The 15547-nt window shown below is 38.9% G+C and overlaps 1 protein-coding gene across 1 annotated transcript in view; it reads left to right on the plus strand.

The window, feature by feature from the left end:
• Window positions 1–12461, plus strand: part of LOC124555738 (BTB/POZ domain-containing protein 7) — a 54630-nt gene extending 42169 nt beyond the window's left edge. Inside the window, exon 9 of the mRNA XM_047129761.1 lies at window positions 11929–12461. Within this exon, the coding sequence (XP_046985717.1) occupies window positions 11929–12255 (327 nt within the window). The 3' untranslated portion in view covers window positions 12256–12461. The remainder of the gene's footprint in view (window positions 1–11928) is intronic.
• Window positions 12462–15547: the final 3086 nt, after the last annotated feature.

Below are 15547 nucleotides of genomic sequence, written 5' to 3' on the forward strand. Positions count from 1 at the left end.
AGAGGTCACCTTAACCGATTTGGTTATCTATGCACCCTGCTCGAACTAACCCGAACCTCCACACATCACATTGTGGACATCCTTATGCCTTAGTCTCCTATAGTCACCACCTAATGCTCGCCAACATTATTAATTGGATTCCTGGCCAGGGAGGATGAGACTGAAGAATCGAGACCACTGCTGTTATCGCTGTATACCCATCTGGGCTTGTAATACTTCACTCGCATGTTTGAAAGAACAGACAGTTTGCAGTCAGAGCAGAAATCTCAAATTATTTCATGTAGCTGTGGATCGTCAATAATGTCTATTCTTCTTTCAGACATGCAAATAAAGTATTACAAGCCTCGTCGGGTATACGACAATAACAACAGTGGTTCCGACTCATCATAGTCTCATTCTGCCTGTGCAGAAATCAAATTGATAATGTTGGTGGGCATTCGGTGATGCATGTAGGGAACTGTGACGTCAGGATGTAGACCATGTGACATATGGAGGTTTGGATCAGTCCAGCATGCACAGATAGCTGAAGATGTTTGTACAACAGATCGTGATAAGCAGTAAATTGGGGTTTGAGTCTCTGTATGGCACAGATTTTTGTATGTCACTAATAGGTAGCACACCTGTACCTAATACTTCAGTATCCTTTAGCTGAGTAATGTGACTGCCAGTGTTGATATACACACTTTGTAGTAACAACTGTTTATTAACATAACTAAACTGTGTACAGCTTCTGAGAACCAATGTTCACATGACCCAGTGACAGAAATGTTGTCCTTGACAGTGTCTAACATGTGCGGACTAGGACAAAGCCCATAAACATCGAAGTCACGGGTAATAGAGAGGATAAGTAATGACACAGTCCCTCTGTGCTTGGAGCTTGTAGGTAGCCCACTGATGAGCAGCAAGTTACTGTAATGACATGGTCCCACAAGGTAATGAGCTCGTGGGCAGTCATGTGTGGATACTTTGAAGTGATGCCCTAGGCAGTGGCTGACAGAAGTGCAGCATCATACAGGGCTCACAGCAAGGGCTAAACGACACGTTGTAGGATGGTGGCGGCAGCAGCAGAGGCAGCAACAGCAGGTGTTGGGTTTTTATTGGAGACTTGTAGCAGCTGTCAATTGGTCGGAGAATGGATCATAACTGGCTCTTGATGGGTGGAGTGTCGACCTAACTAGGCGTGTACGGAAGAGTACATGCGTAGCGTCACCTAGACACACGATTGTGCGGATGCGAGTAAGTGCCCAAGACTTCAGCGCTATGCACCATGACCTGGTTGCCTTGTAGTGGCATGTCTTGCGCTTCCAGGTGCCGTGGCAGGTGCTAGAGTCTTTACAGTAAACAGCTCAGCAACTCTTCTGTGAACAAAAGTCTTCCAAGGTGATGTGGGGGCCATACCTGATTTGCAAAATGTATGTGTAGGTATCGTGGCCAAATACGTATGGGCACAGCCCTGCATGTACTGCAAATATAACTAGTGTCAAAGAACTTAGTCGGTGAATAAGCTTTGGGTTTGTGCAGCTGTGGATCATCAATAATGTCTCATCCATCAGATGTGCAAGTAAAATATTAATGAGATGTTTGTTGATTGTTTAAATAGTTTTTAAAATGGTTCATTGGCTGGCACAAACACAAATTTCAACAAAAATTATAATTATTTGCCATTACTGGCCTATCCAGATTGTAAAAGGAAGCAATTAATTGTGAGCACATTGAGAAAACCACGGTGGTAGTGTCAGATCCTAGATCCACACTGATGATGCTGTGTCATCCGAACAAGACACAACCAAGGCAAAAGCACCAGAGGCACAAAGGTTCGAGCTGGTGCCAGTGCTGTAGAGACTCACCACTTGCGCGAGTTCCACCAGTGCCACAGGCAGTGCTGAGGATGAAGATATCGACTTCGCCATGGCTAGTTGCTGGCCAAGTACAATCCGCCAATGACCAGATGACAATGGGCAGAAGCCTACTTGGAAGATAGAAAAGCAGCTCTCGCACACTTGGCTATAGATCATCATCCAGTGCGACTTAGACAGGGAACGTCATTAGTGAACTCTTAGAATTGATCAGACAGTTGTTTTAAATTGCATTTGTTATGTACTGTGAAGTTTACCTAAGATAATTTGCACTTAGCCATTGAGGGCCTCTTTTGTGTTATATTACAAGTAGTGTTGCAGACTTCTTATTTGTCGAGACGCAAAGATAAGTAATCGTTTTAACTCATTTGTGTGAATTTGTTACTAATTTGTTGGAGTGTTGTAGAACCTTCATTCTCCTAACCTGTTACCTGACCCTGGCGCATAGCTCTGTAATAGCGGCAGGGACAAACTGTCCTAGTGGTGTACTGCACCAGAAGCCGTTTCACAAACTCTGCATATTGTAAGAGCAGTGTCAACTCGGCCTCCACAGCAGTAGCAATAAGGCCTTTACAAAACTGGTGACAAGGCTTTACAAAAAGCAATGTGGTTTTCTCAGTGTGTTTGTGATTGAACTATTGCTTCTGCGCATAATCTAGAAATTTCTTGTGGAAATTTTATGTGGTTATATGTGACAATAAACCATTTTACAAAGATGTAGGATGTACCAGTGATGGGACTAATTTAAATGGTAGTGGGTGATTTTATTTCAGAAATAAGAAAATAATCACTTTGGCAAAGATAGTGAGTAGTGAGAAGATAGTGAGTAGTGAGGCATTCAAGGCCTGAGTAGTGCTGGATATTATATTTATTTATTTATTTATTTATAATACGAATATAATAGAGGGAAACATTCCACCTGGGAAAAATATATCTAGAAACAAAGATGATGTGACTTACCAAACGAAAGCGCTGGCAGGTTGATAGACACACAAACAAACACAAACATACACACAAAATTCAAGCTTTCGCAACCAATGGTTGCTTCATTAGGAAAGAGGGAAGGAGAGGGAAAGACGAAAGGATGTGGGTTTTAAGGGAGAGGGTAAGGAGTCATTCCAATCCCGGGAGCGGAAAGACTTACCTTAGGGGGAAAAAAAGGACAGGTATACACTCGCGCGCGCGCGCCCACACACACACACACACACACACATCCATCCGCACATACACAGTCACAAGCAGACATTTGTAAACGCCAAATGTCTGCTCTTTGTGTGTGTGTGTGTGTGTGTGTGTGTGTCCTTTTTTTCCCCCTAAGGTAAGTCTTTCCGCTCCCGGGATTGGAATGACTCCTTACCCTCTCCTATAAAACCCACATCCTTTCGTCTTTCCCTCTCCTTCCCTCTTTCCTGATGAAGCAACCATTAGTTGCGAAAGCTTGAATTTTGTGTGTATGTTTGTGTTTGTTTGTGTGTCTATCAACCTGCCAGCACTTTCGTTTGGTAAGTCACATCATATTTGTTTTTAGATATATTTATTTATTTATTTATTTTTTTTAAAGGGGGGGGGTAGGGAGGGGGGTGTCGCCCTCTCCACACTATATTTTTCAGAAGATTGAGATAGGAGAGTGCCAGGGAGATTTGTTTTTGGTCAAGATCAGTGGGGCAGTTGGCAGAGGAAAGCCTGGGAGAGGGTATTGGTATAAGCATTGAGACTGAGTATGACTATGGAGCAGATCAATTTACCAATCATGCCTAGGATGAAGAGAATGGAGCAATTTATGTTGAAGGGCTGGAAGCTCTTGAAGTGGAGGTATTGTTTCCCTAGTTGCTAGTTTTATAGAAGTTGAGGGTTGTTTAATATCCTTGCCAATGGCTGATATTGATAGTGGCTCAGAGGCACTTCAGATCGTGGTGTTGACCACCATTAGGGATATGTGCAGCAGGTCACACAGTTCGAGCTGCTTGCCGCTATGGGGTAGGCGGGCAGCCATGATTCAGTCTACTGCAGTATGTTGCATGAGCTACTGTGAATCTTGCCATGCTGCTTAATGGATTTTGACCCAGAATTGTACTTGGCCTTTCATGTTCTCATTACTTGCATTCATTCAGTATTCTACTCTTGACGAACTTGGCTTCATTTATGGAGTACATGTTTGTATTGGGAGCAGATAGAATATAGATGTGAGCCTCAACAAGAAGGTCAGCATCAATGAAGAGTGCTTTGGATTTGGAAAAGGGTCTTGGTGGATTGCAATTGGGAAATGGAGTTAAGCTGCTGCAGGGAATAGTGTTTTCTTTCACAGTAAATCCAGACTACAAATATGTCTTCAATAAAGACAGTTGGCACAGTTTCTGGGTGTTGAGGGATGCTCCAACTGTGCAACAAATGACATGGGTGGAATAGGATGAAGCCATTCTGGTTCCAATATCTAGTGTGATAATGACTGAAGTTTTTCAGACATTTTCAGGTTTGCATTGGGAGAGGAATTTTTCTGAGGATGAGAAGCTGTGTGTCTCCAGGGATGTCGGTGTGCAGCAAGGTCGTCTCAGTTGTGACGAGGAAAGTTTCAGGTAGGACAGATGTGGGAAATGATTTGACATGTTGCGGGAAGTGGTTGGTGTCTTTTAAGTAATTAAGTAAATTAAAGTGTTTCAAGCTCATGCAGTCATTCTTTCTGTGCACCATTTATGACAATTGGGGGGGGGGGGGGGGGATTGGGGAGGGAGAGTTGTGCAAACAACACCCACAGCCACATATCTTAAGGTGGATTGTAGGTATGGGATGGGAGACTGTGTCATGGGTTTTAGGTGGTGGTCTACCAGAGCTGAGATGGGTTCAGTTGGAACTTTGAAGCCTGTTGCAAGGTGATAACTACAGCAACATGACTACACTGCAATTCACGCGTAGGTGCCTTGCAGAGAGTTCATCAAACCACTTTCACACTATTTCTCTATCGTTCCACTGTTGAACAATGCATGGGAAAAACAAATGCTTAAATTTTTCCATATGAGCTCTGATTTCACTAATTTTATTACAATGATTGTGTGTGTGTGTGTGTGTGTGTGTGTGTGTGTGTGTGTCAACTGAATAGTTCTGCATTCAGAGGACTGCCTTTATTTTAATGATTGCCACCTCATCCCATGTATTACATCTGTGACACTGTCTACTGTATTTCACTATACTACCAAATGTACTGTCCTTCTTTGAACCTTATTCCTTTTAGTACTCATGTGGACAGTTTCACACTTTTCATTACTTAGGATCAATTGCCACTTTTTGCACCATGCAGACATCTTGACTAAATCATTTTGCAGTTGATTTTGATCTTCTGATAAATTTACTAGACAGTAAATGACAGCATAATCTGCAAATAGTCAAAGACGGCTGCTCAGATTGTCTCCTAAATCATTTATATAAACCAGGAACAGCAGAGAGCATATAACACTTCCTTGGGGAATGCCAAGTATCACTTCTGTTTTACTCAATGATCTTTCATCAGTACGAACTGTGACCTTTCTGACAGGAAGTCACAAATCCAGTTGCACAGCTGAGACAATACTCTATAGACACAAATTTTGATTAGAAACTGATTGGCAGGAACCAAGTCAAAATCATTCTGGAAATCTGAAATCAATTTGAAATCCACTTCGATTGCACTCATTACTCTGTGAGAGTAAAAAGCTAGTTGTGTTGCACAGAAGCGATATTTTATGAATCTGTGCTGGCGATGTCAGTAGATTTGTTTTCTTTGAGGTAATTCATAATGATTGAACACGGTATATGTTCCAGAATCCTACCGCAAATCAACGTCAATGATATTGGTCTGCAATTCAGTGGATTATTCCTGTGTCCTTGCTATTGTTTTGGTGTGATCTGTGCAACTTCCCAGTATTTAGGTGTGCATCTTTCATCAAGCAAGCTGTTTTATATGATTCCTAAGTGTGAAGCTACTATATCAGCCAACTCTGCAAGAAAGCTAATTTGTATACAACTGGGGCCAGAATACTTGCCTTCATTAAATGATTTAAGCTGCTTTGCTACCATGAGGATATCTACTTCTAAATTAATCATGTCAGCAGCTGTTCTTGATTTGAACTCTGGAATATTTACTTCATCTTCTTTGATAAAGTACTTTTGAAAATCATGTTTAGTAACTCCATTTTAGTGGCACTGTAATTGGTAACATTACTATTGGTATCATGCCGTGTAGGTATTGATTGTATACTGCCACTGGTGTACTTTACATATGACCAAAATCTTTTGGGATTTTCTGCTAGCTTTCGAGGCAGTTTTGTTGTGGGAATTGTTAAAAGCATCTCACATTGTACCCCTGCTAAGTATTAAGTTTCTCTAAAACTTTGCCGATCTTGGGGATTTCACATTCATCTAAATTTGATGTACTTTTTAATCGCCTCTACAAGTGTTCCTGACGCGTTTTGTGTGCCGTGAGGGATATGTTCCACCTCGTATTAAATTATTTGGTATAGATCTCTCAATTACTGTTGATATTATTTCCTTGAATTCAAGACACATCTGGTCTAAACTTAGTTCAGAAGGAATGAAGTCTATCTCTTAGGAAGGTATCAAATAAATATATTTTACAAGTATTTTTAATGGGTTTGGATGTGATTGTATTCAGGCTCGCTACAATGACGTTGTTGTGTTTTTGTAACCATTTACAATTCAAGTGAGCTCCTGAGCAAATTGCTCAAACTAATATTCAGAGAAAACATTTATTACAATTTTGGATGAAGTTTTATGCTTACCACCTTCTTTGACCCTCAATTTTTGCTAACATATTGAAGGTAGGTTGAAGTTGATACCAACTGTAACAGAGCAAGTGGGTACCTATTTGAGACAATACTTCTTTGAATCTTTCAGAAATTGTAACATCTGAGTCAAGGGTTTGAGAAAAGGAGCAAATTATTAATTTATTTCAGTTCTCAAATATAACCTCTACCCATACTAATTCACAATAACTATCTGTTTCGATTTCATTACAATATTAACTACTTTTAGCACCAACAAACATGCCAACATCAACTGTATTTAATTCATCCTTTCTGAAGATGTGAAGGTCCTTTCTAACAATTTCAACTGACTTTATCTCCAACTAAAGCCAGCTTTCAGCCGAGATGGTAATTTTTGTACATTTTAGGAAGTATACAGAAGGTAAGTGTGCTCGGATCAGGAAGCATACAGACTTCTATGGAGGCAGTTAAAACCTTTACGGCTCTTAGAATTTTATGTTGATCATTCTGGATTCAAGGACAAAACTACATAAAATAAATACATTGCTTGACACAAGAAAAGTGAAATGAAATGTTACTTCACCAGTGGATATGATATGTGATGTTCCTTCAGTAACAAATAAATTGGCGGTATGAGCCCATATATCAGTATGACATTTCAATCCTCTGGTCTGGATATGTGCATTTATTTGGTTTGAAAGGGTGTCATAAAGCCATATAGTCCTCTCATGAGGCAAGCTGGCCCCTATCTATAGTAACTGGTTCTGTTAAGCGTGATCTCAGTTTGCATAAGTCCATCATATTCCGTGCAGTTGTGGCATGTCATATATTGGTCAGACTGTCAGGACCTCGAAGGACCAGCGTCACACACACTTACAACAGCTAAGCAAATCAGCTAGAGTTGCCAGATTTCAGTGAGGAAAAGTAGGAACACATTTATCGACACTGACATTTTTTAAAATAATTATGTTCACTGGACATTTTCTTCATAATACACTCAACACAATGAAGAGGAGTACCTTCCAGTTGAGCAGGCAATTCTCGACATTTTTCATTAGACAGTACTGTCTTATAAAAATCACTGCAACTTTCATCATAATTGAAATAAGTGTACAACTCATTTTTTGTTAGATAAATTGAACATATGTTTCGCTCATCCCTCCATTTAATGTTCATAATGGAGAAAACTCTCTCGTCCAACCAGGTGACATGTTTCTAGCCATCAACAGTTCAGTGCTGGTATTGATTGGCCCAGGTGAGCCGTAAACCTTTGTGTCATGCAGTCATCAAGGGTAAATGAGTGGGCCTTCAGCTCTGCAAGCCCATATTGATTTTTTTGTTGAATGGTTCGCACGCTGACATTTGTTGATGGCCCAGCACTGAAATATGCAGCAATTTGCAGAAGGGTTGCACTTCTGTCATGCTGAATGATTCTCTTCAGTTGTCGTTGGTCCCAGCTTTTTCCAGCCCCAGAGGTGTCAGAGTTTAATGTTTTATCAGATTCTTGATATCCACAGTACACTCATGAAATGGTCATACAGGAAAATCTGCACTTCATTGCTACCTCAGACTTGCTGTGTCCCATTGCTTGTGCGCCGACTATAACACCACATTCAAACTCTGTTAAATCTTGATAAACTGCCATTGTAGCTGCAGTAACTGATCTAACAACTGCGCCAGACACTTGTTTCTTATATAGGCGTTGCCGACCACAGTGCCGTATTCTGCCTGTTTACATATCTTTGTGTTTGAATACGCATGCCTATACTAACTGCTTTGGTGCTTCAGTGTCTGTCTGCATTCTTCCAGTTGTGTTTCTTTTTCACCTGGGATCAGGCCCTCCCAACTGATCTAGCAATTGTTGCATGTTATTGCACATTATAACCAAAAAACAGGTCAGTTATTCTATGTTCTAACTCCATTTTTATTTTCTCCATCACATGGTATACTTCACAAATTGTCAGTTCATTTTTTTCGAAGTTGAGTGCACCCTTCAAAAAAACATAGTTAAGTGCAAGGAAAATTGTAGATATAATTCCACTGAAGTAAGTTGTTTTCCTGAACCAGACACATCTATTAAGTTGTTTTTAATGAAGCTGGGCAATTGTCTACACTAGAAACGTATGATATAATTGTAGGAAGATTTCTCAACAATCTTTCTATGGCAGGCTTTAGGCTTAAACACCTTGTTGGAACATGTCTCAACAAAGCATTTTATTCTATGTTAACAAATTAAAAAAAATATTTCAGCCGAGATACCCTTTTAGCTGAATTTGAGAAATAGTTGAAAGTCTTAATTATTAACATTTCGATATCTATTGACATAGTGATCGTACCAGATTTACAGTAATTACAGACTATATGTGCACAGCAGTTTGATTTCACTGTATCACGATTTTCCTTTTGTAAGTAAACATGAAGAGAGATTTCTTCCCATAGTTTGCATTTGTATTGTCAGCAGTAAAACTTTAAACCCGGAACAAATTCAACTCTTATTTTGGATTCCTTTTCAAGATCTGATCAGACATTGCAGATGTAGATTCATCAGAGTCCTCATAGAAATCTAGAATACTGTGGGACACACCTGCTTGCACATCAAGATACCTTACACCCAAATAGGATAGTACTTTTGATTAACCTTTGTTGGAAGTGTCAAATCCCACACCAAAAAACTTGTTATCCTTCAACTTCTGAGTTAAATTATTGACGCTATTTGGTCTCAGAACACCAGTAAGGAATGTCTCACATTTTGTTTTACCGCACATGGTTTTGTTCGCAATTGTCAAATCTGGGAATAACTGAGAAGATATTTTTACATTGCAGTTAGTGCTGGCATAGCTAAGATGATTAACTGTGTGAAAAGTGAGTTTAAGCTCAGATGCTGTTATCTGAAAATGAAGAAAGAAGCACTAATAATAATAACATCTTTTTATAATTGCCTAAACAGATTATTACCTTGAAAATTAGAAGTGTTGAAATTAGTGTGAACCTACTACATACCTTGTCTGCTTCAACAGAGTCCATCTTGTAGAGACTTTTTTTCAGTGTGGTTTTTACTGGTATTAATTGTTTGTGTTTGTGGTTGACACTGTTAAAATGATGCCGAACATCAGTTATGCCACCGTGTGAAATCGAAAATCCCTCTCCAGCTTTTCCAACACATAAGGTACACCTTGCTTTATATACATTTTCTGGAACTGGCCGCAATTCTGGAAATTCTTTTTCCCAAGCTGAACGATACACATGCAGTTTTCTATTCCGGTGTGTGCTGGTTTTGTATATCTAATTTTCTTTTTGTGGGATTTGTCACAGTCCCATCCATTTTGAACACACTACTTCCACAAAGAAATAAGTTCTAAAACATAAAATGTACAATGGCTTGCATAAAGTGTTGAATCTGCTCCCGAAATGAATGAAACAATGTGCCTCATTGCATGGAGTGGAAGTACAGCTTGTTCAGAAAAGGAAGAAAAATTCTGAGGGGGTGTGGCATTGGGAGAGCAAGCTGCACTTCCATCATACAGTGCTATTGCTACACTCGCAGTTACATACCGTTATCAATTTATGCCCGAGCAAGGCTCCAGTCGGAATTGATAGTTCCATGTTGAGTGATGGTGCTTTTTTGCTCCTAATTCCATATCGTAGACAATTAGAAATTGAAAAGAGCCAGTAATAAAACTTACATTGTGGCAATAAAAAGAATACATCCCAACAATCACTTTGCAATGGTAACAAGACAAGTTCTGTGTTGGATCGCTGAGGTTGACAGCGACAGACATAAAACGTGAGCAGGCCTAAGTTGGTCGACTTCTGCCGAGCAAGAACTAGGCAGGACTCGTTGATCTGTTTGTTAATATACTGCACACAATGCAGTTCTGATTCCGATGTCACATCCGTCTCGTTCTCAGTCCCAACTGCCATCACATTTGCACCCTAGCACGTAGAATGTAATCAGCATTGTAAAATTTGGTACTGAAAGATTAAAAAATATATGTCATTTTACCTCATGTTCAAAATCGGAATGTTTGGCATATGGTTAAAGGTTTGCACCGTGCCCAGAACAAAAAGGGGGAAAATTCTGTATTGTTCTGGCTAAAATCGTATGTCTGGCAACCCTAAAATCAGGTATTGCAAAACACGGTCTTGCACCAGTCATCTTATGGGATATGATGGTGTGGAGATTCTGGCATGTACTTCCAGCTATTGGCATAGTGTTCTTAAGGAAGCATTTAAGATTAAATTAGCAAGTAACCTTGTAAATAGAGATGGAGATTTTTGCTTCATTTCTATGTGGAACCCTGCTCTCTGTCTTATCAAAAAATGGGAAAAGAGTTAATGCTACGCCCCTCATTACTTAGTAATTTTCACTTTCGATAAGTTTGTTCATCTTTGGTTGTGTGGTGGCGCTAATGTTTATTTTTTGTGTGTGTGTGTGGGGGGGGGGGGGGGGCTGGAATTGCTATGCAAACCAAGGTTTTAAATTCAATTTATGAATGTCCATCCTATTGCATGGACAACACTTACTTGCTGCAGTTCTGCCTTGATAATGGCAGGGTGGCCACCTGTTGGTTATCTATGTGATGATGTGTCACCTGGCTGCATTTTCATAGTTTACTTGAACATAGTATACACCAGGAAAAACTCAGGTCTGACACTGAAGACTCTTGTCATGTGTAAGTTAACCGAATGTTACCTTATTAGTAAAAATTAAGAAGGCTGGATGGGGACTGTCCACATTGAGGCAGCGTTAGGTAAAGTAGTTAAGTGTAAATTTCACTTTGAATAACTGTAAGATGTTCATAATGTGAGTGTATTAGTAGTGTGGTTTTATGAACTCCTGTCTCAATTTTTCTATATTGTTATACCTCTTCAGTCTTCAAGAAGGGATTTGAAATCGGTAGTTTCTTTGTCCTCCTTTATAACAACTTTGTGTTTCATGCTTCAGTAGAGCCCAGATGAGTCTTATTGTATTTTACATATCTTGCTACAGATATTGTGACCCACCAATTACAGTCAAAAATGATTTAAAAAGACAGAGTATTGAATTTAGTCAATAAATAGGACATGTGTGGTTGCCATACCTTGTATTCTTCCATCCAATTTCAATTAACATTTTATAATTCTTGTTAAATCTTCTAATTTAAACTGTTAGTGTTTTGATTACTTGACTGATGAAGTTTGTGTGTGGCTAGAGAGAGAGAGAGAGAGAGAGAGAGAGAGAGAGAGAGAGAGAGAGAGAGAGAAGTAAGGTATCTTTAATGTAGAGTCATCTTGTTGAATTGAAAAAAATTAGTGCAGTGATTGTTTTCTTCCATTAGCCTGAAAGCAGTTCATGCAGCGATGGGCACTTATCAGACATAATGCCAGATGTGGCAATGGCAACAGCGTCCTTTGGCCAACTGCAGTTACAAGATGGTCAGGAACTGGAGCTTGACCTCGGTGATGGAGCGAGCCATTTGGGATTTGGAGGCCTCAGCACTGTATCAACTAGGGGTCCGAGCTCTCGTGCTGCATCTCACAGTGCTGCACCCTACCATCGCTACCTGTCTGCTGTCGGTCCCAGCCCTCCCCCTCCATATCGTCCATCACCATCTCTTGGACATGGACACTCTACATACCATTCAGGTCCACCACGCTTCATATAGTCCACTGGTATTCCCTCTTTTATTAAAGAGGAGTGCCCAAGCTCATGGGTGCAAAACTTCTTCTGGTGTTACAGCAGGATCTGAATTTCACTGGGAATGTGTGTTGTTATGTTCAGACAGCTTCAGTGATGATGCATGTATTGTATAACATGCAAGTAGTAATTTGTATGTATAGATAGCCACTGCTGGAATCTGGTAGCAAGTTTCTTTTGTGACATTTGTATAAAGTTTATTGATATAACGCTATTTTAATGTGATAGTAACACATGTGAAAGTGTTAGAGCTGTGTTATACGTTCATTTGCGAAATGAAATGGAAGCTTGTAAATATTGTTACCTTTTTTCATTTTCATTACTTTGTTATTGTTACTGTTACTTTTCTCTCTGTTTTTTTTTTTTTCTTTCTTTTAAGTAATAGTTCTGTGAAGCAGAGACTGAGAAAGCACAAGCATTGGTCAATGAGTAATCCTCTGGTGCAGAATTGCTGGTAGAAATACTAATGTCACTTGTATGTGCTTTGTTCATTTTCTGCTGACACAAATTCAAATCACTCTCTATTTGCTATCTGCATGGAAATAATGGCACTGCCATAAGTACCAGAAAATTACTCATATCTTAATCAAAAATATTGTTTTGAGAATCTGATACCAAGCTTCTGGGAAACAAGTTACTTATAGACGATGGGTTTTGTAGAATCTGCTGTTACTGTTGTGATTTAAAAATGAAGCCACAAAATTATATTTTTTAGTTTTTTTTAGAATTTGTGGGGAAACAGCTGAAGCTATCTACTCTAAAGTTATTGTTAATAACTTGTGAAATGGGTGCCAGTTACGAGGTGTAGTCATGGAATGGGCACCCCATGATGCAGTGCCATAAAACTCTGTATTAAAGATTTGTGGAAACCAGCACTGCTAGCCACTCACTCCTTGCTTAATCATCACTTATGATGTGTACTCTGGTCAGAATTCTTTACAGACACCCTAGAGATATATTAATGCTCACTCTCAAGGTTTGAGCATGTTGTACTTATTCTGTGTGTCACGAGCTTCTACATTCCTTTATAGCAAATAAATCTTGCTTAAATTTAAAGACAGTGTATCTGTTAGGTATGTTTCTTTGCAAAATGTGCATTCAGCTTCCTAGAACATGTGACTGTAGTACGTCAGGACTAGTGGTCTAGTGGTGAAGCACATGCCTGGAAACCAAAAGGTGGTGGGATTGAATCTTTGTTGGACGTTGAATTTTTTCAGTGTGCCTTTAACCCACCCTTCACCTCTGATATTAAGATTCGGCAGCAACAACACATGGTTCAGATTCCACATTAAACTGTTCGACATGTTTTCTCGGTAGATTTACTGGAGTAGGTAGAGACATGCAAGTTGTCAAAATGGTGTCCAGTAGAGAAGTGTGCGCCAAGTTGTTGAGCAACAGGAAAATATTATTTATTATTACTGTAATATTATTCCTTTGCAAATGTTAGCAGCCATGGTGTCTTTTCAAGGGCTCTGATAACCTCTTGTCAGATCAGTGTTGTCTGTTACAATCAGCTTGTCTGTTATGTTGGTGAGACCTTCATTCTGCCCCAGTTGTTTTAAAATAATAATTGCAATTTTTTGTAATGGTGAGAGTAACTGTTCTCATTTTTGTTTCAATTTTTGTTGCATAGAACAGAAATGAAGACCATTATTGCAATTTAATCATGAGAAAATAATGGCTGTATTCAGATATTTTCAGTTCATTTTAGTGTACTTTTTGCAGATTGATCTAATAACTTCATTTAAAATTGTGTGACAGTATCAATTGCATACTATGAAAATTATTTCCCATTGTGTATCTGTTAGAACTGTTATTTACTGTTCTGAGATCATTTTCATGAAAAAGCATTACTAATAAACATTTTAGTTCATATTTGTTGGTCAGTGACTAAGATAAGTGAATTTAGTGTTATTTTCTTCATGTTGCCGGACATCATTATGTGCTAATTTATGCACTCCATACTTCATAGGATCTTTAAACTGAATATGAGAGAGGAAATGGAAATGTCACAAATACTAAGCTTTTACATTCTTTGTTTGATTATTATTTTATATTTAATTGTAAACTATAGCAGTATTAACAGAAATTTTTAAGATCTACTGTGGAATGTTCTGTTGATAGCTGACTGTTTTTTGTAGGTGATGTTCATGAGAGGCAGACATGAAAATGCCATTACACAAATAAATTTTCAACTTGTCATTGTGCTGTCAGAAAACATAAAAAACAAAATCATTGCATTAATGACATTCAGATTATTAGCTCATTGTTCCAAAATGCAGGAAAGGCTTGGCAACAGCATGTGATTGTGGCATTATCTTCACTTTCTTTTTGTCTCATTGAATCACACACAAACAGTATTGGGCCATTGAAAATATGACAAGTGAATGTACAACTCGAAATTTTGTACCTCAAGAATCACTTGACAACTAAACAAAGTTTTCAAAGGAACTGCGATGAGTAGGATATTGGGTATTCTTAAAGCGTTGTGGAGATCTCATAAGCATGGACTATTTTTGAACAGTTACACACACTAATTTCCTATTTAGTCCGTACTTATTCATCAATGTGGTGCCAAATTTGGATTTTTTACTACCTTAGTACATTGACTAATGTTACCGAAACTATTAAGACAACCGTAAGCCTGGGATTTCCTAGTTTGTACATACCATAACTTGTGGGTAGGATGAAAGTTTAAGATTAATTTTGCTGTCTTGACATTTAGTTGGAACAAGTTGAAAACTTCATCTGTGTTGCCTCATAAACCTAATACCATTGTAATCTTTGGACAAATGTGTATGTTCTCAGATGCCACATTCCACACTGACTCTTTGAGTGAATATAAACACAGCATAAAACGATTCCCATGACCTAAAACTCACAACTTGTTTGTGATACATTATGGTGCAAAATTATATTGTGAACTTTCTCTCATTGCATCAGTATTCTCCCAAACAAAAAAAATTACTGTGATAATCTCTCTGTTGTGTTAAGTTTGCTCTTGTTTGGTCTCTAATGTGAAAAATATACTTCTTCTCATATCTTTCTTAACTAATGCAGCAGTCTTTCCCGTATGGCAGCTGAATATGCATGGCACTCATTCTTTGAGTGAGTGAAGAATATACTGGCCCTTTTTTCCCAGATGGAATGTCTCCTCATATCTCCCCCCAGCTTTTATCTTAAAAAGTACTTTCATTCATCCTCTATGTACTACCTTCCCTATTAAGAATTACATCTCCAACAAGAGGTGAAAATAATAA

The sequence above is a fragment of the Schistocerca americana genome, chromosome X (genome assembly GCF_021461395.2).
Source record: "Schistocerca americana isolate TAMUIC-IGC-003095 chromosome X, iqSchAmer2.1, whole genome shotgun sequence".
In the NCBI taxonomy this organism is placed as follows: domain Eukaryota; kingdom Metazoa; phylum Arthropoda; class Insecta; order Orthoptera; family Acrididae; genus Schistocerca; species Schistocerca americana.